The 23,136-nt window shown below is 37.7% G+C and overlaps 3 protein-coding genes across 5 annotated transcripts in view; 2 read left to right on the top strand and 1 right to left on the bottom strand.

Annotated features, from left to right (window-relative positions):
* Positions 1–241: 241 nt before the first annotated feature.
* Positions 242–4,511, bottom strand: rxfp3 (relaxin family peptide receptor 3). Its single transcript, XM_043220892.1, has one exon. It carries the CDS (start codon positions 2,849–2,851, stop codon positions 1,613–1,615), a length of 1,239 nt encoding a protein of 412 aa, XP_043076827.1. The 5' UTR covers positions 2,852–4,511; the 3' UTR covers positions 242–1,612.
* Positions 4,512–9,074: 4,563 nt separating this feature from the next.
* Positions 9,075–11,849, top strand: LOC122326163 (granzyme K-like). Its single transcript, XM_043220879.1, is given in 5 exon segments — positions 9,075–9,206; positions 9,301–9,445; positions 10,314–10,452; positions 10,546–10,800; positions 10,900–11,849. Coding segments are annotated over 5 exon segments (777 nt in total). The 5' UTR covers positions 9,075–9,139; the 3' UTR covers positions 11,071–11,849.
* Positions 11,850–15,613: 3,764 nt separating this feature from the next.
* The window catches only part of rai14 (retinoic acid induced 14), a 32,255-nt gene continuing 24,732 nt past the window's right edge, over positions 15,614–23,136 (top strand). For 2 of the 3 annotated variants that reach the window (XM_043221604.1, XM_043221605.1), the window contains exons 1-2: positions 15,614–15,868; positions 16,536–16,607. In XM_043221604.1, coding sequence (XP_043077539.1) covers positions 15,782–15,868; positions 16,536–16,607 — 159 coding nt within the window. In that variant the 5' untranslated portion in view covers positions 15,614–15,781. Of the gene's footprint in view, positions 15,873–16,535; positions 16,608–23,136 lie in introns of all 3 variants that reach the window. The other variant, XM_043221607.1, reaches the window with a different exon arrangement.

Below are 23,136 nucleotides of genomic sequence, written 5' to 3' on the forward strand. Positions count from 1 at the left end.
TTATGTCTACCAAACTCACTTTAAACGAAACAATGACTTGATTCAGACATATCAGATTTATTTCAGTGATAATCAGTGAACTGTTGGCATAGAGCTGTGCCTTAGATGTGAAATGTTTTGGCTTAATAATTATTTCATATATAGTATATAACATGTTCATATATATATATATATATATATATATATATATATATATATATATAGTATATATATATATATATATATATATATATATATATATTAGGTTTAATTAGAAGGACAAATGATGAAGTCTGACAAATCCATTAAGTCAAACATAAATAACTGACCAAGTGTACAAAGTCACAGTTCACATATATGCCTATAATAATAACACACCTTTCTAATGATCACTTAAGAAAAGGGTTTTGCTGGTCTTAGCCATCAGATCTTGTCAGGCTAGTATATTGGCTGATTTTTTTCATAGTACGTAAAAAAAAAAAAAAAACCTGCTACCTATCACTGGCTGATGTAAGTAGCTGTAAGATGATGTTTATTAGCATTGTAATGGCTTGTTTGGGCAATAGTTGATCAAAAATACATACTCGTGCCTTACTGTGAATTAATAGATTAATATCTGGTGTTGTTAATGCTTTCATTTATTAAAAAAACAATAATAATGAAATTAAATAAATAAAATACAATTTATTTATAAACCAACTGATAGGCTACATTACTAAATTATATGATTACAACTGCTACATTACAAAGTGACTCAGTCTTTAATCCACATTATGCTCTGTAAATATAGTCTGTCAAATTTAATACTGGATACTCGTTTGTACAAAGCTTTTCTTTCAGTCCCAGATTAGATTATTAGTAGTACAGAGTTGAAGTTAAAAAGGGAGCAACGTTTGTGTCATTTCGCCTGGAGCTCTTTCCTCCCGCTTGTAAAGACTTTCTTACTAGTGAAAAGGTGAAAAGTGACATTTCTGTTATTAATTAGTCACCCTTATGCAGTAACAAACCCATAAGACCTACGTTCATCAAATTAAGATATTTTTTGGTCAAATCTGAGAGCTCTCTGACCCCACAGACAGCAAGGCAACCCAAATATTCCCACACCCAAAAATGTAGTAAACACATTCCCGTGACACCTGTGGCTCGATTTCAATTATGCAAAACAAGAATGCTTTTTATGTGCAAAGACAACAAAAATCATTTAACAATTCTTCTAAATTTACTCATTAACCGCCTTCCGCCATTTTGGGGAGTACCACGACGCATGCGCGCTTTCCCCAACATAATCAAAGCGATCAGTTTTGTTTACACTGGAAAGCACGCGTGAGTCGTGGTGTGCTCCAAAACTGCGGAGATTTGATAAAGTCCTTTTTTACTTAAAAAAAAGTATTCTCGTAGCTTTAAAGTTGAGCCACTGATGTCACATGGACTGTTTTATCTTAGCCCTGACCTTGTCTTTGGACCTTGCTGTCTGTGCAGGGTTCTCCGGTTTAATCAAAACATTTTTGTACTCCACGCATTTGTTTCTCAGAAGTATTTCTGTTAGCGGAGCAAAAAAACCGTACAGGCTACTACAAACCAATAATTAGTTATTAGCCACTTTGTCTTGAGAAACACCGCCAGCGAGAAGTCGTTATGTGCTGTTAGGCAGAAGGTCGTTTCTGCCGTTGTACATGACAGCCCCGGGAGGATAAAAAATAAGCGCGGGCTCAGCGGGACCGAGTGGAATCAACGCGGGACCGTGCTCGTCTTGTTCGGGCTTCGTGGAGGCGGTAAACGGTCTCATGTTCGTCACAGAAGGCGAAGTGATTTGCCAAAACAGCTTTTTCAACGCTTTTCTGAATTCCCTTCTCATCAAACAATAAAGAATGGGATTGAGACAACTGTTTGAATGCGCCAAACATACCGTGACAGGAAAAATATACACCTGCGTGGTGTAATACTCGTAACTGAAGTGCACTACGTTGAGTTTTATTAGGATTCCCCACGCTGTCAACGCCTGGTTCGGCAGCCAGCACAGGAAAAAAGACAAAACGACGATAGTCACCGATTTAGTCACTTTAGATCGCCTCTTGGCGCTGGTGGTGTTCACGTTTTTGTTAGTTATGAAGCGCAGGAGAAGCAGGTAACAGACGGTGATTATTCCGAACGGAATGAGGAATCCCAGAAGTACTTTTTGCGCGTGGTATAAACCCAGCCAAAATTGCGCGTCCCCACTCCGGTCTGGAAATTTCACCAGGCACAGTTCCTCGTTGGATACCGTGGCGGTCGTTGAAAATATCGCGTTGGGCAGAGCGGCGCCAACCGCTGCGATCCAAATGACTATAGTCATCCACTGCGCGGGGAAACGCACCCGGCGCCTCCTGCTTTTTAACGCCGAAGCCACGGAGCAGTATCTCGCCACGCTCATAGCCGTAAGGAAAAACACGCTGGCGTACATGTTCGTGGCCGTGACATAAGAAACTATCTTACACATCGCCTTCCCAAACAGCCAGGTGAAATCCATAGCGTTCTCCACAGCCCAAAACGGAAGCGTCAAAACAAACTGAAAGTCCGTGACCGCCAAACTGGTCACGAAGAAGTTGATGGAAGACTTCTTCCATGCTTGTTTGGACTTCATGAGATACAGGACGAGGATGTTGCCGATTAAACCCAGCGCGCACACGACCGAGTAAATGATGGAGATGATTATTCTAAGGACCGCGGATCCGTCTCCCATGAAATCAGGCTTATCCAGATCGGCGAGGTCTTGAAAGTCGCCCCACGAGATGTTAGTCCTGTTCGCCGCGAAGCTCGCGTTGTATTCACTTAACGGGAGACTTCCAGACGCGTAGTCGGTGCGCTCGTCTTGCATCTCGGAAGTCTTCTGCATCGCTCGTTTTTTAAAGTATTTTCCCCATGCTGGTCGTGTTACTCAGTCCTGAATCTTATCATTCCAACTTCTCTCGTCTCCACTTGTCCGTCAATGCCATTTTAGGTTTCCGCGAACAAAATCATCTTTGCGCGCTCATTGGAGCGGTGCTATCTTTTTAATCCATTTAAATACATCGCACTAATGGAGGCTATTAGCGGCATTTTAGCAATATTCATCGCACAAATCTGTTTCCCGTGCGTAGCTTCACGCGCACTGACAGCTCGCTGTGTTTTTATAGAGCCAAGTGTTAATGGATTGGATGGCTTGCGCTTTTACGCAGCACGGACAGCGGTGCTCCCTGTAATGCGGTGCTCCGAATAGTTGAATAGAGTGAAGAAGTGGATAAATTCTACAATTAACATCTAAAAGACTTGCACCGTTTTGAGTTTTGAAGCATTACTTGAGCAGATAGAGGAGACGGGGTTAATTGTCAAGGACAGAATTTTCTTAATGGCTATTATAGGTTTTGAATTCAGTTGGCCAAATTATAGGAGTAGCTATGTGAGATGTTTCTAATTGAGTTTAAAATAACAAAGGTCCATTTTATTCTTCTTAATAGCTTGTGCTAATCAAGTGAACACAATTACTTAAAACCGCAAAGAGGGGAGTGTAATGAGGGTAGCATTTAGGATATAATTAGGCAAATTATATAATTATAATTTGTCATAAATTCGTGCTGTTTCATAAAGGTTGTCTCATGTTTTATATACATAGCATACCGAAATTGAAGTACTTGCATATTTAAGATGCATATTTGCACATAAAGTGCTTTAATTTGTGAAATGATTCATCTTCAGTATGACAGAGGTCAGCTATTTCTTAATTGACATGCTGAACGTTTTCCTCTGTTCTTACTCAGTTTAGTGTCATTTATCTCACTTTAAAGAAATGATCTCATAATGATCAAAATACACTGACAGATACGAGACCAGACTGGTAAAATCATACCCCCTTGGCTTGAGGTTTATGTTTATTAGCACCAGGCACCTTCAAAAGGCATGTTTTTTTTCATGTTGCCTTTGTTAATAAAAAAACAACAACAAATAAAACTAATTTTGAAGGTTGTTTTGAACATAAGCTGCTCAGATTTAAGTGATCTCTGCCCCTCAACAAATCCTTGTCATCAGCTTGCGATGGTGTACAGAACCTGTTTAATGAAGCTTTGCGGTGCCTGTGGGATTTATGATTGGATCTGGTTAACACGCAGTAAACTTGTTTGATTTTGAAAAACATGTTTACTGTAAAATCCTAAAATTCTACATCAACATTTTTACGCCATAAGACTGAGAGTCAGCTGTTCCATAGCTCAAGTTAAATTATGCATTTGAAACAGCAGAGATATGAAAGTCTAGTAAACGCTGAACTAAGACGTTCCACTCTTGTCCATTCTTAAATAATGAGACTAGCAGCCTGCCTAGCAAAATAGTTTCTTGGCAACCATATTACGTCAGGTATTGTGACAACTTCAAAGGTCAGTTTGAATCAGACTCTTCATAACATAGAACAGGCTCAATTTTTCGCTTCTGTGCCAGTGGCGCAGCTTGGCTTTTCATTTTGGAGGTGCAAGTCCAGGATTTGGATAAAGGAAATGAAATTGGAATGTGGCCCAAAATACTTTTTATTTATTTAGCTACAAGCATTTTATGATATAAGTTTTTCAATTAGTATTTGGACGCACGTATTTGGGTACAGGGCACTCATAAACGGCAACCCGTTTATGGCACCCATAAAAACTATACAGTAGTTCTGGAAATTCATATTTCTCAAGCAGGTGCTGTATTTAACAGCAAAGATAACCAATTTCGCATTTATGCTTTACTATTAAATAGCTTGTGCTAGAGGTTTAAGCATAGTTCTTTAGCTTTCAGGCAAGGACAGCTGAAACGTTTCCTTTCCTTTCGTGAATCTGGAAAGAAAAAAAAAAGTAATACAATTCTGAAAGTCTAAAATATTTTTTTTCATATTAGGAAATTATTGACTTAAGCCGTTGTCAAACAATACTCTTGCCAAGACTTATATTAATCTGAGTGCATATCTAGAATGTTGAAATCCAACGATCAGTCATTAATCAGTCTCCACAGCAGCTTGTATTTGTGCTCATAGGAATAATTTGTCAGATCTCCTTATGGTATAAACAAGGGGACATGAATAGCTCAGGGTGCAGCGTGGCGTTCTTGTTTCCCCAGAGCATTTCCTCTGTCCTATTGAATGATTCTGTTGTCATTCACTGCATCATTTCATGTTTTCAAAGCTGAGCACAAGCTTGAGTGTGTGTGTGTGTGTGTGTGTGTGTGTGTGTGTGTGTGTTTGTTATGTTGTGAGTTCAAACCTATGTCAGACAGTTCAGGTGTGACTGGGAAGATTTCCCAATGTCACTATATACAAGAAAGACCAAAATAAATATCTGTTGCTGAATGTTTCATTAAACATGACAAGCTCAAATGGAGTAAGAAGGAAACTAAATGGAAAAGTATGTTGTGCATTAATGTGACCTTTTGTTGTGCTCAACATTCAAATGCAACATGTTCACTTGTTTTTTTTTTTTTTTTTTTGGTTGTTTGTTTGTTTGTTTTTTTATTGAGCAGAGTTTATTTGCAGGAAAAGCTGAGGTAATCATAAATAACCAACCAAGCATTTTTTAATGCATAAATTATTTCAATTTATGCATAGGATTTCAGACCATATGCGAGACCAGCTGGTTTCAGGAAAGTTCTGGAACTGGAAAAGCAGGTCTTTCCCAGGGAGTCATGCAACTATTGTTTATATGGGGGCGCCAGTCGCGGTCCTCTTGGTGCCCTTGGCAAGATAAAGCATGAGCAAACCAAAAAAAAGTAAAAATAAATAAATCAAAAGGAAAGCAAATGTCATACAAATTTGAAGTGACACTGCACTTTCGTTGTACATGCACGTTCAAATATTCACATGTTTTTGTCATACCGAGTTTTTCAATCCCATTCTCACTATATTTTATGAGGTGGCTCATCCGTATGAATTCGTACGACTTCTTTCGTACAGTTTTGTATGCTTTGTCAAAAGACCAGAGACAGCCGGGTCTAGGGTCGGGGGTTAGGTGCAGGTTATTCGTACAATTCAAATGAATTTGCAACTCGTAAACATTTTTATGAATTTGTACAAGTGAGGTGATATGAATTTGTATCCATCCAGTAAAAGATGGGGTGAGATGGGGTTGCTTTTTCAGTCATCTGAATATTCCCCATTCAACCAAAAAGTGCAAAGAATGCTCTGCAGTTTTCAGTTAGGTTTGATTTGATGCTTAAGGTGTAATTGACTTTGTTGTTTGCTTCAGGCTGACTGATGGATGAGTCACAGACTTGTCACAGGTAGCTAGCTGCTCTGTGCCACATCCGTACTTTTTATATTTAGTCGATTGATAAACCATTCTGTCACTGTATTTCCCAAAGGAAACCAATTTCTAAATGAAGCAAACAAGGGCCTTTCTGGGCTACACATTAGCACTTGATCTCTAACTGTATTTGTTTAACAAGTGAGTAAATCTTATTTACTGAAACGCAGACTCACTTGGATGTGTCATCACATTTGAAAACCATGACAGGCTAGATAGAACTTTATGAAATATGATATCGCTAATTACATGGCAAAAATAACTATGAAAAGTAAAGATTTGCTTAAAGCCATTGTGACATACTGTCTATATAGCAGATATGTCTTTCATTGACTGAACACAGAGCAACTAATTTGCTCTTATTCTTTCGCTATGTTCTGTTTTATTAAATCCGTGTAAAACAAAATACATTCAAAACAAAATATTTTACACAGGATTTTATGCATTCATTATAGTTATAAATACCAGACGTTTAAAGTCCATTTAAAGTCCAATACTGGGCGCCTTTGACTTTCTTTGTGTGGACAAAGAGGGATAAAACATTCATTCAGATATTTTCTTTTGTGTTCCACAGAAGGAAGAAAGTCAGAGAGGTTTGGAACAACACGAGGATGAGTAAATGAACTAAATTTTCATTTTTGGATGGACTACAAGTCCCCTGAGGCATGAAATGAAACGTTCTGTGAGAAGACCCGTGAGCTGGATAACTGACTCTCTACAAACCATTTACAAACGTCCTTTAGGAAGGAAAGGAAAACACTTTAGGTTCAATAAATAAATATACAAACATATAAATAAATACCCTGGTGATTTTTTAAAGATCTCGGGTTCATAAGTAATGGATGTCATGTGAAAGGCATGAATTAGATAAAGCCCCTTGGATTTCCACATTCATGAATAAATACTCTGTAGGTGCTTGAGCTCTGTAATTATGCCTTCAAGCACAAGAATTCCTTAATGAAAAAGACATCGCATGGTTTACATCAAGGGCATTTATTTGAAGCTGCCTGTTTATTCAGACGTACTCTGCCAAGGCATGAGCACAGACAGTTTAACAAGCTGAAATGCACAAACTATGGCCTTATGAGTTGTAATGCGCTAAATATGTGTCCACTGACGCAGCTATGAAACCAGGAAATGCGCGAAAAAAACAATCTTCTACTCTCATAGATCTTTTAATGGCTTTACAAGAATCATTGAGAGTTTATGAATGGAGAACATCCCTCAGTCTGGATCAATAGTTACATAGTTGGCTAATTGGTTGAGACTTTACGTTATTATTTCAGTTCGTGAGGAATTCAAACCTAAATAGAGCAACAGAAATTACTTGAAGCATGTTCCTCACTTTAACGGTAGCGTCTGTGCGGCGCACTTTAGAAATCTGCGCAACAAAGTTTTGAAAGGCATTCATCGATTGTTAGATCTGTCAACAACAAAACCATGTGGGAAATCCTGGAACATCAATCTCAAGAATCTCTTTAAAGAGATTTCTGTGTGATAGCGAATCGTGTGTGTTGCGGGTGCTAATTAAGATCAATTCTGTTTACTTGAGATTAAAGTCCCATTACTTGGCTCTAATAACCTCTCATCCCTGATGAAACTTTTAGCCGATTTTGAAATCCATCCAATCCGATGATGCCTTTGTAATGGAGGCAATAACTGTTGCCAGCGGTTATGTTATGACAGACAGAAAATGGGGCCCGAATAACATTGACAGCCCCCGAGGATCTCCTGTCAGTTTTGGGGAATTAATCCCACATCCAACACTGTGTTAGTGTGCTGAGAGGAACTGTGCACTTCTTCACTCTGTATTGGATTAAAAAGGTTCTTCTTTGATCTGTGGAAATTAATTAGTAAGAGCAATGATGCACGATGCCAATATTTAAAATAATTGGACTATATTATATTAAATATTTGATCGTTTTCCTTTTTTTTTTTTTTGACTTGTTATGCTCACTCTTTAAAAAACATATTTCCTGCTCTAGGAGCTTGTTAAAGCGCTTTATGTTTGTAAATGTCAAAGAAAGTAAAATATTCTCATTTTCAAATAAATCATTTTTATAAATGCGTTTTTTTTTCTGCTCTATAGATCTTTTGCCTTCTGTCTTGGCATGAAGCTCAATAAAAACCTCTTCATTTGACTCTCCAGCTGTGATTCACACATTTGTATGGTTGGCGCAGCAGGAGACTGCAATCGTGCATGTTGCTTTGAAGCTCCTGCTTTGCTTCTGAAGGTGTGAAAAACTGTTAGTCACTTTAGCTTCACATCAATCTCTCGGTGAGGGCTACACGTCCCCCGACAAGACTTCTGTTTAAAGACACATGTCTGAACTCTTGTCACAGAGATCCCCTCTTAGACTTAGAGCAGGAAAACATTTAGAAAGAATCTAATGATGCTGCAGTGTGCTCTGTTTGTTATTTGATGTAAAGCAGCATCAATTACTGCAGAAAAGCTTGTCCTACAGTAAAATACAATCCCTTATTAAGGAAGTCTTTAGAGATAAGCTGTCCATTGATTGTCCAATAGAATTGTGTTAGTGCCTTTCTGTTCATGTAAGTTGAGCTATGGGTGAAATGTTTTTGCATTATTAATTGATAGACTGCCACAGAATGCACTTTTTTATTTTTATTGTAAAATAATTGCATTTGTCTGTTGGTTTATATTCTTCATATAGAGGAATGAAACTACACGTGAACTTTTTTAAATGTGCAGGAACAGATGCATCACAATGCGTGCAAACACTCCCACACACACACACACACACACACCTTTTGATGTTGCTCTGACCACAAAACTTGCATTAAAAAGCGGTGATTTCCTCAGCGCTCTTATATTTGACGTTGTTGGATGTCTAAGGCAACACACTGAGAAAACAGACAGCATGATGGATGTCTGCGGATATTTGATCGCGTATTACTTCTTGGCGTTCACCTTTTTCAAAGTGGCAGGTAATTGTTATTTTCCTTTCATAGAGTTTGATTAAAAAGTTCACATCGGTTTGTTTTGTTAAATCTATAACCGCCTTTTAAATCTCCGTTCCAGCCTGTTCTGAGGTGTCCATTATTGGAGGGAAAGCTGTGAAAAAACTTCAACCATGGATGGTGTCCATTCAGAAGGACCAGAAGCATGTGTGTGGAGGAATCCTGATTAAAGACCAGTGGGTTTTAACCGCAGCATATTGTCAAGAGTAAGGCAACCACTTAAGCATATTAATGAACTTGTGAAGTACAATATAATCATTTACACTTTGATAGTTCACTTTAGAGATTCTAGTAACTTTAAGTATCTTTGTAACTACATGTCAACTAATTTTCATTAATATGCTACTAAATTTTTACTTACTCTCAGAGTAGACTGTTAAGGTAGGATTGTGCTTAGTTGAATACATATGAACTTGATATATACTCGCAAAGATATACCATTCAGATAGACAGTTTGTTGTCTGTTGTGGGCCCATCGAATTAAAATATTAAAGGTATTAAGCAGATGACTGCTGGTTGACATGTAATTGCAATGGACTATCAAAATAAAATGTTACCAGAATCTTTAAAAAAGGAGATGTAAATCTACAAATAAGATCATTCATATGTTTTGTACTAATATTAGTCTTTTTATGCTTTTTTCCCATAGCAAGAGCTGATATTGTGTATTTCTATTGAAATAATGGTATTCTTTCACTAAAATAAATACAAATTTAAATACAATTGTTATTTAATTGCAGATATTTAATTTATTTATTTACATTTGTAATTAATCTTTATTGATTTGTTTATATTTATATATTTAATTCTTTGTACTTTATATTTATGTATTTATTTGCTTAAAACCTATGAGCAGCATAATGTAATCATTTAGGGAAAAAAATAATATTTAAATAGATTTTTTTGTTTTGGGATTATTTTAATTAATATTTTATTTATTTGTTTGCAATTTAACTTGGCTGAGACACCCCTCCTCCCCCCACTTTGTAATGCTAAGCTCTCAGTTCATTAGCTGAAGTTGCTCACTATAAAGTATCAGCACCTAAGCACACTTAATTCAGTTTTCAATTTCAGAAAACCCGAGAAATCTGTGACAGTTCTCACAGGATCTCTGTCTCTGAGTAAAGGCACTCAGCGTGTTGGCATCCTCGGTTACAAGTACCCCAATACATACAATGCAAGAACTAAACAAGATGATATCATGCTTATTAAGGTAAGGATGAACTGGGTGCGCTTGTTGTTCAGACACGGTGAGTGTATGACTCTTCTCACGGTATGCTTTTGTGCGTTGCCTTTTGTTCTGTAGCTAAACAAAAAAGTGAAAGCAAAACCCAAAAAACTCCCTTAAAAGGTAAAAGATGTTCCAACCGGAACAACTTGTGTTGTGACGGGATGGGGAACTACTGATTCTAACAGCCAGGAACCTTCTGATAAACTGCAAATGTTAGAGGTGTCAGTGATGCACAGAGACCGGTGCAACCTCTACTACAAGGGAAATCCTGTGATCACCAAAGACATGCTGTGCGCAGGAGGCAAGCAAGAAAAGACAGGCACCTGTTGGGTATGATATATTTTGGTTTTTGATTTGTTGCTGGTTGGGCTCTTTGAAATCATCCTTTTGCCCGTCTGAAGGAAGAAGCACCTTGTGTTCTTTTTTCAGGGAGATTCCGGTGGACCTCTGGAATGTAAGAAAAGCATAGTTGGAGTGGTATCGGGGTCGAAAGAATGTGGTAATCCCAGGAAACCAACTGTGTACACCTTTCTCTCCGAAAGACACATCCGCTGGATCAACAGCATTCTGAAAAAGCAATTCAACAGCACATCCTTTTAAGAAGCTAAACATTTCCTGCATGTAGACTGTTGATTGGTTCAGATTGATGTAACTAAAAAAAAACCAAAAAAACCTTATATTTACAACCAAATACTTATTATTTTTAAACAAGTAAAATTGAGCAATTTATTCAATTGATTCAATATTGTATTCATACAAATTCAGTTAAGAACACTTTTCCAGTATGCTTTATTTTTGATGGACACACTCATACTTTGGATAACCAAAGACTGGAAGATGACCTGCATTGACTGGGGAACATTTTCAAAACTATGTTGATGGAAAAAAAAAGTGGATGAGTGAATTGGTTATTTAATTAGTAATGCTTTCTTTGTTTGTCTTCCGTTACATTGAGCACATTATACATTAACACGAAATCACATCAGGTAAACTCCTACTGGCTTTTATAATATTCTTTGTATGCAAACACAATCAAACACTTCCTTGAAAAAATTAAGTGTAGAAAAAAAACAAGCAGAGACCTCCTGGTGAGAACATTAATCAAACCCCATACAGAGGACAGAACAGCAGACTGGGCTCAAAAGTGCATCTGAAAATATGTGCAACGGAGATGATCTATAGATGATTAGCTTAGTGTTGTAAATACAGGACAAACTGTTTGTTTTTGGGGATAAACATGATGGGAAAATGGGATTCAATGAGTAATAGGCCTATATAATACATGTATAATAACATTTTATGTAACATTACTGTAAAATGTACAATTAAAGGTACATTCCATGTCATTCTGAAATTAATAAACATAAATTTGCATTCCATGTGTGACAGCTCCCTTACAAAAATGAACCCTTACTACAACCACACAAAAAATCAAAACAAAACATGGTTAATATGGTTAAATCATGATATATACAGTATAACCATGGTGTTGCTACACTGACCATAGACTAACCATGGTGTAAACTGTGGTTAAACGAATGAAAAAACGACGTGCCAAAACAACAACAACAAAAACACTGTTAGCCTACTACACTTTAACTATTATAATAAAACCAGGATAATAAGAGAGCACACATTTGACAGTTTCATTCAAATAACTGTCTTATCAGTTATGGACATTATTTTATGTTATATATTAAATGAATGTTTACTGCATTATGCGTGTGTTACGGGTGTGTTTTGTATTTGTGTGAATGACCACTGATCAATAAGTTGTTACTTATATATATATATATATATATATATATATATATATATATATATATATATATATATATATATATATTTACATTTTGGCAACTACAACTGCTGTTTTTTATGTTATACCATTAAAGATCATGTAAAAGGACACGGTATCAGCAAACTCCTTGAGTCATGGAAATCGCTGAAATCGTTTCGCTGTTGATGTTGCGTTGAAGGGACTTTAATCAACGTAAGTGGAGATACAAGTTGCCGGTCAATATAAAAAGAATATTTTGTGTGCTTATGCGGAATACGCTTTCTGCCAAGCTAGAGCTCAAAGTGGATAACATTCAAAGGTCTTCCGTCTAAAGCGTATGATGCAAGGCCCTCTCCAAATCTGCTCTTCGCAGAAGGACGAGAGGAGAGAGAGTGAAACTGACTGGTAGTTAGAACAGAACAGTACTACCCCCTCCTGGACAGAAAACTTCAATTAGCTTGAAGCTTTAACTCATTTCACAGAAGATTCCTCTGAGAGATTAGGTGTTTATTTATAGGTAGTGAGACGCCTACTATTTCTTTACATTTTTATTTCTCCAGGAACAACCCTCTAAACGTAACCCAAGCCAAGTGTGTCATTTGCCTTTAGGGTTGTTGTGAAATCTTTAAAATGTAAAATCTTGTTTCATTTTTATTTAGGTTTATTCCTATTAACCGGTCAGCGTAGGAGTGATGCAGACCTGGTGCTTGCATATTCTGACATGCTTATTAAAATGCTGGTTTTCATGTATGTCTGCATTATATCTTTTATGATGGGGGGAAAGCTGTTTTCTGAAGATGAATATTCATTATTACTGAAATATTTATTACCGTTAACTGAAAATACGTTGTCTACACCTGGTGGAAACCAAGAGCCCATTGAAGCCCTGTTGGGACCTTTCATATTTCAAGACTGGGAAATTTGATGATGAAAAGCTGAGCCTCGTTGTACTTGGTTTGTGACATATAGCTGTTCCGGTACATTGGAAGCTCAGTAGAATCTTATTGAAGTGAGGTGAGGGTCCGTGTCAACTCTAAGCCTCTCTCCAATACAAACCTTTATTTAGCCACTGTATGAGGGGATAAACCATTGGCCATGAGGATGAGTGTGGGGGAAGCAGAATAAACAACCCTCTGCCATGAATATGCAGAAACACATGGCTTTGGTAAAGGCTCTAATTATTCTGTACTGTGTAGACCATTTGGTATCATTCTGGGTGAGACAGTAGAAATGTAATCATCTTTGATTGCAAGTTACAACGGAGCAAAGTATACAGGAAAGGCTACAGTCTATAATTGTTTTGAATAAATATGTACTTATAACCCTCTATATTATAGTTTGTAAGTCAAGTGTCACATTTTCATATACAGTTTTTTTATCAAATGTATTAATTATGTTATTTTGTTTGCCCAGAACAATGGTATATGAAGTGGATTAAAACCTTTCATCAAACTTATCCTAAAACCTAAAACCAAAATGTGTTCTTGTTTTTTTTTTTTTTTTTACATTTTTGTAAGTGTGTTTAATATATGCTCAGACTTTCAAAGGTTTGGGTTTGATAAGATTTGTAATTTTTAAAAGAAGACTATTTTGCTCAAAAAGGCTGTATTTATTTGATCAAGAATACAGTAAAACAGCAATAGCCTACTGTAAAATATTATTGCAATAAAAATAATTATTTTTATATACATTTTCAAATTTAATTTATTTTGTTGATGGCAAAAAATAAAAGTTTTCAGCAGCCAGTCTTCAGTGTACATTTTTAATCAATGGTGGACCGTTGTGCTACTTATTTTTTTTTTTGTGGAAATTTTTATTTGATAAATGTGGCAGCATTTATTTAAAACTTTATTAAATGCACCCTTTTTTAATGTAGCCTTTTACATTCAAATATATTACTCTATCTATTTTAGTTTTTCCAAAAAAATAAAAAGAATCAGTTGTTTTGCCACTTGCTTTTGAAGCCTGGGGCTGTGTTGCTTTTAGTACGCTCTTTTCATATTCTCCTCATAACACTGTTTTTGATAGGTAGGCCTGACCTAAATAAGGTTACCTGTGGTTTGAACCTATTGTTGTGTTGATTATTCTATCGCTTGTGGCAATGGACCACCAAGGCACAGACCCACCACACTAACCCAAAAGACAAGCGTGGTATTGGTGTTATTTTTTGCTCTGGTGCTGCTGCTTGACCGCAGATGTGTTGCAGCTCTGAGAAAATTACAAGGGAGGGCTGCATGTCAGTCTATTAGTCCTACTGTCAGCGCATTTTATTGTACAGTGAAAGCCAAAATTACATAATGAAGCATGAATGTGCTTGATGTTACAGCAGCGATTCTAATATAAGCCTTTATTTGTCCCTAGTGGTTTATATGGAAAGCAGCTGTTTTTCTTCCCCAGTGTGAGTCGGTGGGCCACACGGTTCTATTTGATGCCGTATGTGTTGTATTATATTATCGAAACTATAAACGTGTTCGGAATGAGTGTATGGTTATGTCGGTTGCCAAATCAGGGTTTAAAGTCGCTGGACGTGTCCACCTCGCGGCGCCCTTCCCCAGCACTGCTGCACCGGATAGTGGGTCAGCGTCGAGTCCGCACGTTTGGCTTCAGACACCGAGGACACTTTTATGGTCCCGGTGTCAAGTAAACTATTGCACATCGCTCACAACTTTTATTTACTGCCTTTATGCAAAAGCATAAAGATATCCGCTCTCGAGTGATCATGGCGCCGGTATTCCTCAGACAAAACAACACTGCGGCTCTCTTGAATAGTTTGTCACACTAATAAAATACCACGCTAATTCAAAATACTTGAAAATACATTTTAAATACGTTTTAAAAAGTAGCGACGGAATTAACTATACGTACAGTTTAACATAGCCAGTGTATATTTATTATGCCTCATTAGTCGTTATAGTTTTAAACTCATAAAAGCCGGCGATATATGACGTGCGACGTAACCGCGCTGACCTTTGTATTTTAGTGGAGCTTTTTTCTCCAACAATAAATTAACTGACAATCAGTTTGCTTATAAAAATAAGTTGGCTTGAAACTCTCGAATAAACAAACATTCACCAGATGACTAGAACTGTGCTAATTTAATGCGTCGTATAATTTGTGCTGATGGTTGACTTTTTTTTTTTACATTTATTATTGACATGGACAGTTCAACAAGTCTGGCCGAGAAATATTTTCCTTTAAAATAACCCTACACGTACTGAAGTCTCGCGACTCGCGCAGATGTTTGGTGAACAGCGTTCCTCGCCATAGTAAAACGTCGTGGGGGCGTGGGGGGGGTCTCGCGCGCTGTAACGAGTCTCGCGCGCTGTAAGTGTATACAGTCGAGCTCGGTCACGAGGACACATGGGTGGTGACGTCACTCGATCTGCCCGGGGAACAATCAGAGGCAGCGCGAGCGCCACTTGAATGGATTGTTGTCGGTGAATAACTTTGCTCCCGGTCTCTCCCCTTTTGCCCACAGCTCGCATTCTCTGCCTTTTTTCTTCTAAAATCTGCGAGTACAAATAGCACTAAATGGTATATGAAGCACTTAACGCCGCTCGGAAAAGTGTGTTAGCGACAAACCCCCGAGGTCTGTGTGTGCGGCTTAACTTTTGCAAAGTGGGTAAGTGCAGAAATCTAAACACTCTTTTCCCGTATATTTTTGCCTTCCAGTTCAAGCTGTTTCCATTAGAACTCCGCTCAACTTTTTAGAAGCGAGCGCTTCAGACTTAACGCTACCGAAACAAATAGCTGTAATTTCGATTCAGTGTTACATTTACATGCCAGTGTTGTTTACAATCATCATTCCTGTCAGCTATAGTTGAACACAATGTTGCCATTGTTCCTCAGTGAAGCGCGCGGTCAGCCCTGTTTGCTTTTCTTATCTTGTTGGAGTCTTTCTGAGCACTCCATCCAAACTTTTCACTTTCCCGTGGAGACTCCTCAGGAAGATCCAAGAATATCAGTGACCCCGGTTTATGTGTATTTATGGAGCTCGCGGAGTGTCTGGACTCTTGACATGTTTTTTTTGGTACAGCTTTGAAGTGAACACAAAATGCCCTGACACTGTAAACTTTGCACAGTGACCACACATTAGATTCAGTGCTGCTGCCACTGGGGCCACTGTAACTTGATCCACCTTTTTTTTTTTTTTTGCCTCCCAAGAGCTTGGTCCTAGTTTTGCCATTAATAACAGTGCTGACTTGATCCTTAGTTTCCGCTGTATTAAGCGACAGTTTGCTTTGGAGTATGCGTGTATGTCTAACTAAAGTTTGATTTTATTCAGGTGTCCTGGAATCTGTTGCAATCTGCATGGACTAATATGAAGAGCCTGAAGGCAAAGTTTAGGAAAAGTGATGTGAGTATGACCTAGCGTGCTTTCAGCTGGTTTGGGAACTGGATGGTGGTCGTATTGGTTTTATACACTTAAATCAAGACTTGTACGAAGAGTCCCTCTGTGAAGTGAGACAACATTTATAATTCAGATATTTTCATTCATTCGGAATCTGAGGTGCAGTTTCATAGTCGGCTTACGTGAATGTTCTAGACTGGGATGAATGACTCAGAATCAGACATGTCTGCGACTTTATTAACATGACTTAGTCATAACTGGGAGTGTAATTTTAAGGCTGAGAGTTTCTGCACTCCCCAAAAAAGCAAAAAAAAAACCAAAACCCAATCCTCAGAGGAGCTTCCTGCCACCAGATGTGATTCAGCAATCATTTCTAAGCCTGTAATAGAACTTCATCAGTCTCAGGCTGAAGTATTGGAATGTACTCGAATGAAACGTTATTGCTTATAATTGCATGTTTTGGCTTGCCAAATCATTGCCACTTGGGCTGAGTCAGCGGATAGAGATTACTGTGAAATTCTATGTGATCATCAAACCACAGAACTAAGCTGAGTTTTAATATACTTTCTGCCAGCACATGGTCACAGTGGCATTTTGAACATTCACACGGAATGTTGTTAAGACCAAGCCTGCCGTAGCCACATTCACAGCTCATAATATCAATTTTCTCCTTGTTTGGTGGAGAAGACATGCTTTACTGTTTTTGTCTTTACTAAATGGTGGGTGTTTGCTTGCACAACAGTTTGGTTGCCTAGGAACAAAACATGGACATTTTTTATTAAAAAAATCCATCCACTCACTCATTTCATAATGTGTATACATAACTGTATGAAAATTTCCTGTTGCAATTATGGTAAGGAAAAATGTCACCATTATTAGTATTATCATAGTACTGTTAAAATGTAACTATGATAATAAAAGAAGTAAACAAATAATTTGACATTTTATATTTAAAAAGCAACAAATGACTGGATTTGCATAAACACAATAACATTTATATACAATAACACTGGAGACTGTTACTTAACACTTTGCTTTATGGACAGAGTTTATTTATCCTTTGTTTTTCAAATCACGGTAATTGAATATTGTAGACACATTTGTGTGTGTGTGTGTGTGTGTGTGAGTATATTTGTGTATGTCCATTTCATTAATTTATGAAAAGTAAAAAAGAAAAAAGACACTACCTCTATGTTTTGCTTCTGGTTTTACATTCAGTTGTGTTTTATCACCACTTCTGCTTTTAGTATCAGTTGTACACTCACCAGTCAAAAGTCTTGTTTCAGTTTTTTGCCATACAGGGTGTTTTCTAGAAAAAGAAGTAAATCATGAACAAGAGAAACAAAATATCCTCCTGGTTCTATTTTGGGTTTTGTGTGTCAGTCCAGAACCATACAGGAATTTTTGTGTAAGGCCAAGCTTTCATTCTTGAGCAAAACAGGAGATTAGAACTGCCAGGATAAATACTTTTATAATAGCAGCTGATGGCCAAGTTCGTGTAATATATGTGATGCTACTCGAGCAGCACTTCTTGTGTTCGTAGCCCCACTTGAACAGTCCTGATTTACCCCTAACATATTGCATAACAAAAAGAGAGAGATGGTGCTATAAACATAAAAAAATAGCTTCACACTTCTTGCTTGGGGTGGCATGAAATTCCAGTCCTTATGTGTAAGTTACAAGACATTAAAAACAGCTTGGTGTAGACCAGGTTTATTGTAGCTCAGTAGCCAGCAGCTCGACTTGACTTCTGTCATTCACTTGTGTACACAAATCAGTGGCAGACACGTTTTACTATGTTGACCTGACAAGAGCTGTCTTTTATCTGCTTGTGGAGTCAAACAGGGTCTGCTTAAGTCATTGAGGAAACATTTGGAAAACCTCCACTCCTGCTTAGGATTCTTTTACCATGTAAGAGACTAGATGTTAGCTGATGTTTTGCAGGCTGCTGATGTTATAGTCCAGGTTCTTTGTTTACTAGCTTGTGTCTTGACAAGCTTTGTAATAAATGAACAGTATTATTTAATGTAATTAATATGGTCGCTCATTTTCTTATTTGATCTCATTTAGATGTTATATTAATTTAGACGATGCAATAGTAATATTGTACCATGAATTGTTGGGTAAGATTTAATTGCACATTGTTGTCTGAAAGCACTGTTTACTGCTTAAAAAAGTTATATGCGTTTATCTATTTACTGGAAAACTGATGCATCTAGTTGTCCTGATTTGTACTTCTGTTTTTCAAAGGAAGTGGAATAAAACGAATAAAAGGGAAATGGGCTAGATGATCCTTATTTAGCAGAGCTGTGTCATTTACGCTTTAGATCAAATTAAATTTCAAGCATGATTTTCCAAGCCAGTCTCATGAGAAGTAATATTAATTCGTATGAGATTGAGAAAGCATAAGAAATCAGGTTGTTGAAATCAGTGCTGAACCTAAACTGAACCATGAAGTCCAACCCCTTGCCAAGGTCTTAAAGGGATAGCTCACCCAGTTATGAATGTTCTGTCATAATTTACTCACCCTTGTGTCATGCCAAATCTGTATAGCTTTTTCTTTTCATGCAAAATATTCAACAGCCAACAAAACAACTGTATCTTTACCAACATTCTTTAAAACAGCAAAAGAAACTTGTTTTCATTGTTGCATGAATTCCATATCCGTATCTTGCTTTACAAATTATGTTGACTGTATATTGGGTTTTATTCTCAAGTGTTGACTCAACCTTTAGCCTGTTTCAGGTGCAGTCTTGCATCTAACGATCAGGTCGAGATGTTAATGGAAAGCTCAACCGCATTATGAAACCAAATAGCTGTTAATTTCATTTTCTCTTCCGACCCTTTTCTATTAAGGAAGTCATGACAAGACTCCCAGCAGACTGGATTTATCTCATCTGGAATGCAGTCATGTCCACAGCGCTTAATTAGTGTCTTTACCCCAGCCCTTTTCCACGTTAATGGCAACCTTCAATGAGTCTATCCCTATCTGTCAGAGAAGATAAGTACTCCTATTTTACCCTTCCCATAAAACTTTAGGGAACAGAAAACTTGGATTAATGGCATCATAATGTTGATAATGGAATTTCGCTTTCACCTTAGGTCGGTACGTCCATTCTGGGAAGAATCTGATGTGCCCAGTGTCGAGTTAAAGAGTTTGAGGAGGGAGGCAGGGTAGTCTGGCTAGTGATAAGGCTTGCTGTGCTTTGTGGAATTACCTCATCAGTTAGATATGGCTGCCAGGGGATTTAGAAACGGGGTCTCTGCCATGTGAGGGTAAAACACACAACCCTTCATTATATTGTATAACCTCAAATGGCAGAGACGGCCGTCTCCTGTGCAATATTTATTTTGCGGGTCGAATCGGAGTCTATGCTATTTCACAGGGCCTGTTAAAGTATTTGTAGTGAACACACATGTAGTATCCCTCCCCCCTCAGCGTTTGACTGTATTTGCTCGGCCGTAGCAGACTGTCCAGACTCTAATTCCTTTCTATCCTCTGACACCTTTCATATGCACAGTCGGTCGCTGCTTAATTCAAACCTTAAAGGGAGTGCATCACGGTTTAGGCTGTCCGTAGCCTTTCCAAAAGTAGGTTGCCTTATAAATAGCACATTCTATTGACAGTGCCAGGTGTGTATTAATTTCATATCTTTGGTCGTGTCAGCCAAACATCAAAATGATTACTAAAAATAACATCTGTGAAAGTGACCTTTATCTTCACACTTCTGCTCATTGTGTAGTCAAACAACTGACCTCTATTCCATTGCCCTATTCCAGTTCTATTCCAGCTTTCAATTGACCAATCAAATGTTTACAGTTCTCAGGACCAATCAGATAAAGCCACAGACGACCAATCAGAGTGATTCTGGCGGTAAAGCGGATGAGAATGGGCACAGCAGGTATCCGCACTAAGAAGATGGTTTCTGTATTTGTCCAGACCCAGCTGCCCGGCTCCTAGAGATTAGCAAATCTAGCCCCAACACCCCCTCCCCTTAACCTCAGACCTTTTCGTTCACATCCCTTCTGGTCTACATATTACATCCTCTGGCCTAATACGGCTATCCCAGACTCTAGTTTTCAATTGCCTTGTTTTCCCTGCATATAATTGTGGTTTGATAAAGTGCAGCCCTGATAGTATAAGATGGCCTGTCTGTATCTTCTCCGTGACTTAAGGCATTCTGTGAGCTTTTAAATTGGTTTAGTCATGACTCATCTCAGTAACAGTTGTCGGTGGTGAAGTAATGACAGGCTTTCCAGGTTGAGAAATTAGCCGTCAGGATGAATCAAACATGTCTGGTTCTGGACTGCTAACTGTTAGTATCATTGCTTCAGGAAGCCCATCCCAGATAAGTCTTTGAGTGTGTGTTGATTGCTTGCAACAATATAATTTATTTTAGCTTATGCTCCTTCCATTTTTTGGGGGACGTTGTCTTAATAAAGAAGACTGTAGTTACCTGGTGGAAGTATTAGGGTTGTTAATTTAATGAGATTCACTATCACTCACATTAATTATAAAATGCAATTAAAAAGGGTGACTGAACAAATTAAGTAAAAAAAAAAAGTCTAAGTAGAGATACCTCCTTCATGTTTTTGCCGGGCCAAATTACTGTCATTACTAGCATGGTTGCATTAGTAGGGGATTAATGTTAAAGGATATACAATTGAAATGAAATTATGTATGTATAAAATAATTCACTCAAATTTGTGGCAGCCAAGAGACCGTTATAAAGCATTGGTTGTTGCTCTAGCGGTTGACTTGCCAGCAGTATTGGAGTGTTTTGAAGCTTGTAAAACTTTTTTATATGATATAAAAACTGCATCTGAATGTCAGTGGATGTATGTCAGGAGTGGAGGTGTGTTTGTATGCATTTTATTTTAAGGTAACGCTGCAATGCATGAGCTGTGGATGAAAGCTGTACGGTGGTGTTCTATAATTGGATCAGCAACTGTTGACAGCCACAGCGAACATGCAGTAAATATGTAGACCTCAGAATTATGTCACTTACGATAATGTAATGTTTTTGATTTATCTTCATATTGGGGTTAATTTCTTAATTAAAAGAATGACATTTTATCATAAATTCCAGACATTGTTACCTTTTTACTGAGTGGCAGTTCCTTAAAAATGGAAAATCTATTCATAGGCCTCATACTTTCTCACACAAGCCTCACTGATCTCTAATCTCTAACAATCCAGACTTTCTGAGCTTTCGGTCGTAATGCCCTCTAAACTTTACTTTCTACAACATCTTCCAACCTTTTGTTTCATCTCTTTTCAGAGGCAAATTATGTCTAGAGTTCCTCCAAGAGATTTGGCATGGGGTGGAATTTAAGTTCAAGGGATTAAAAAGCACATTCCTTTTGAGCGGATGAGTTTGGTGGAATGTGATAATGAAAGTGCAAGGTTACGTACAGAAGGTCTATTTTAAGTCCTGTTCGCAGAACCTCATACAAGTCATGTGGTTTTTGTCTTTTTAATTCTCATATCTATTCAGACCAGTGTAAACTACCCCACATTGTGCAATTGTTTAAGCAGTTGCAGATGTAGTTTAGTAGAAAAGATGCATTGTTTTTTGCAAAAGGTTCATATGGTTGGCATTAGACAGTACTGGAAGTCATAACATCACAATTATTTCCCAGAGCTACAGATACTTGCCCCTCATATTACCCAGGTCCGCTTCAGATTGGACCTAGACAACATCTCTGGGATTTATTTAGAAGTAAATCCACATGAACTCATTTTATAACAGTTTCTGGCAAAATAGATGCAGTTATAGTTCAGATCTCTGAACTTCTATGGTACGTTCACTTCTGAACTTTGTTAAACAAAGGGAGGCATTTGCACACCATGTAATAAAAGTTTCCCACAAAAAGACTTTTTGCTCTTTATGGAAGAGGCGGTTGGTTATACGAGTAGAGTATGCTTTTAGTGAGTTGGGGATTGGGGGACGGTTCAAAAACCAGGTTTTGAGAACATCTCAATATGTGTGAAAACAAGCTTTAGGGAATAACAAGAGTGGCTTTAACAGCTGTTGTTTATCTGTACAGACCGTTTGCATGAATCTGAACCAAGGATTTTCTCTCAGACATCTCAGCAGTTCTATAAGGATGTCTTTTGTACAGTGAAGCTCTGTAAAGATTTGCATTCAGACCATGCTAATGGTAAAGCCCTGAATGGATATCCAGAGCCTTCCGTTTCAACCCCTCAAGCTCTTCCCTATTCACTGGGGTTTTATCAATATGCCACATGGCTGAAAATCTAATAATGAGATTAAGAGGGAGATTATGTCTTTAGTGTACTTTCACCCTCCTGAACTGGTATGGCAGGCGGAATGGACAAATATTAAAGCCGTCATATTTCATTCACATCAGATTTCAGAGAAAGCAGCTTTAATGTTTTGGGGGGGGGGTTTTTTGGACTAGAAATTTAGAGAAATAATAATATAACTCTATACATTAATCAAAGAAGGCTGCCCAAAAAATGCAGAATGGTTTCCTCAAAAATGTGATGCAGCACAACTGTTTTCATTAT

This window comes from Puntigrus tetrazona, chromosome 21, assembly GCF_018831695.1.
Source record: "Puntigrus tetrazona isolate hp1 chromosome 21, ASM1883169v1, whole genome shotgun sequence".
Lineage (NCBI taxonomy): Eukaryota > Metazoa > Chordata > Actinopteri > Cypriniformes > Cyprinidae > Puntigrus > Puntigrus tetrazona.

Excerpts from the sequence above, each read along its gene's own strand:
- rxfp3 (XM_043220892.1), bottom strand. The coding sequence starts at position 2,851 with ATGCAGAAGACTTCCGAGATGCAAGACGAGCGCACCGACTACGCGTCT.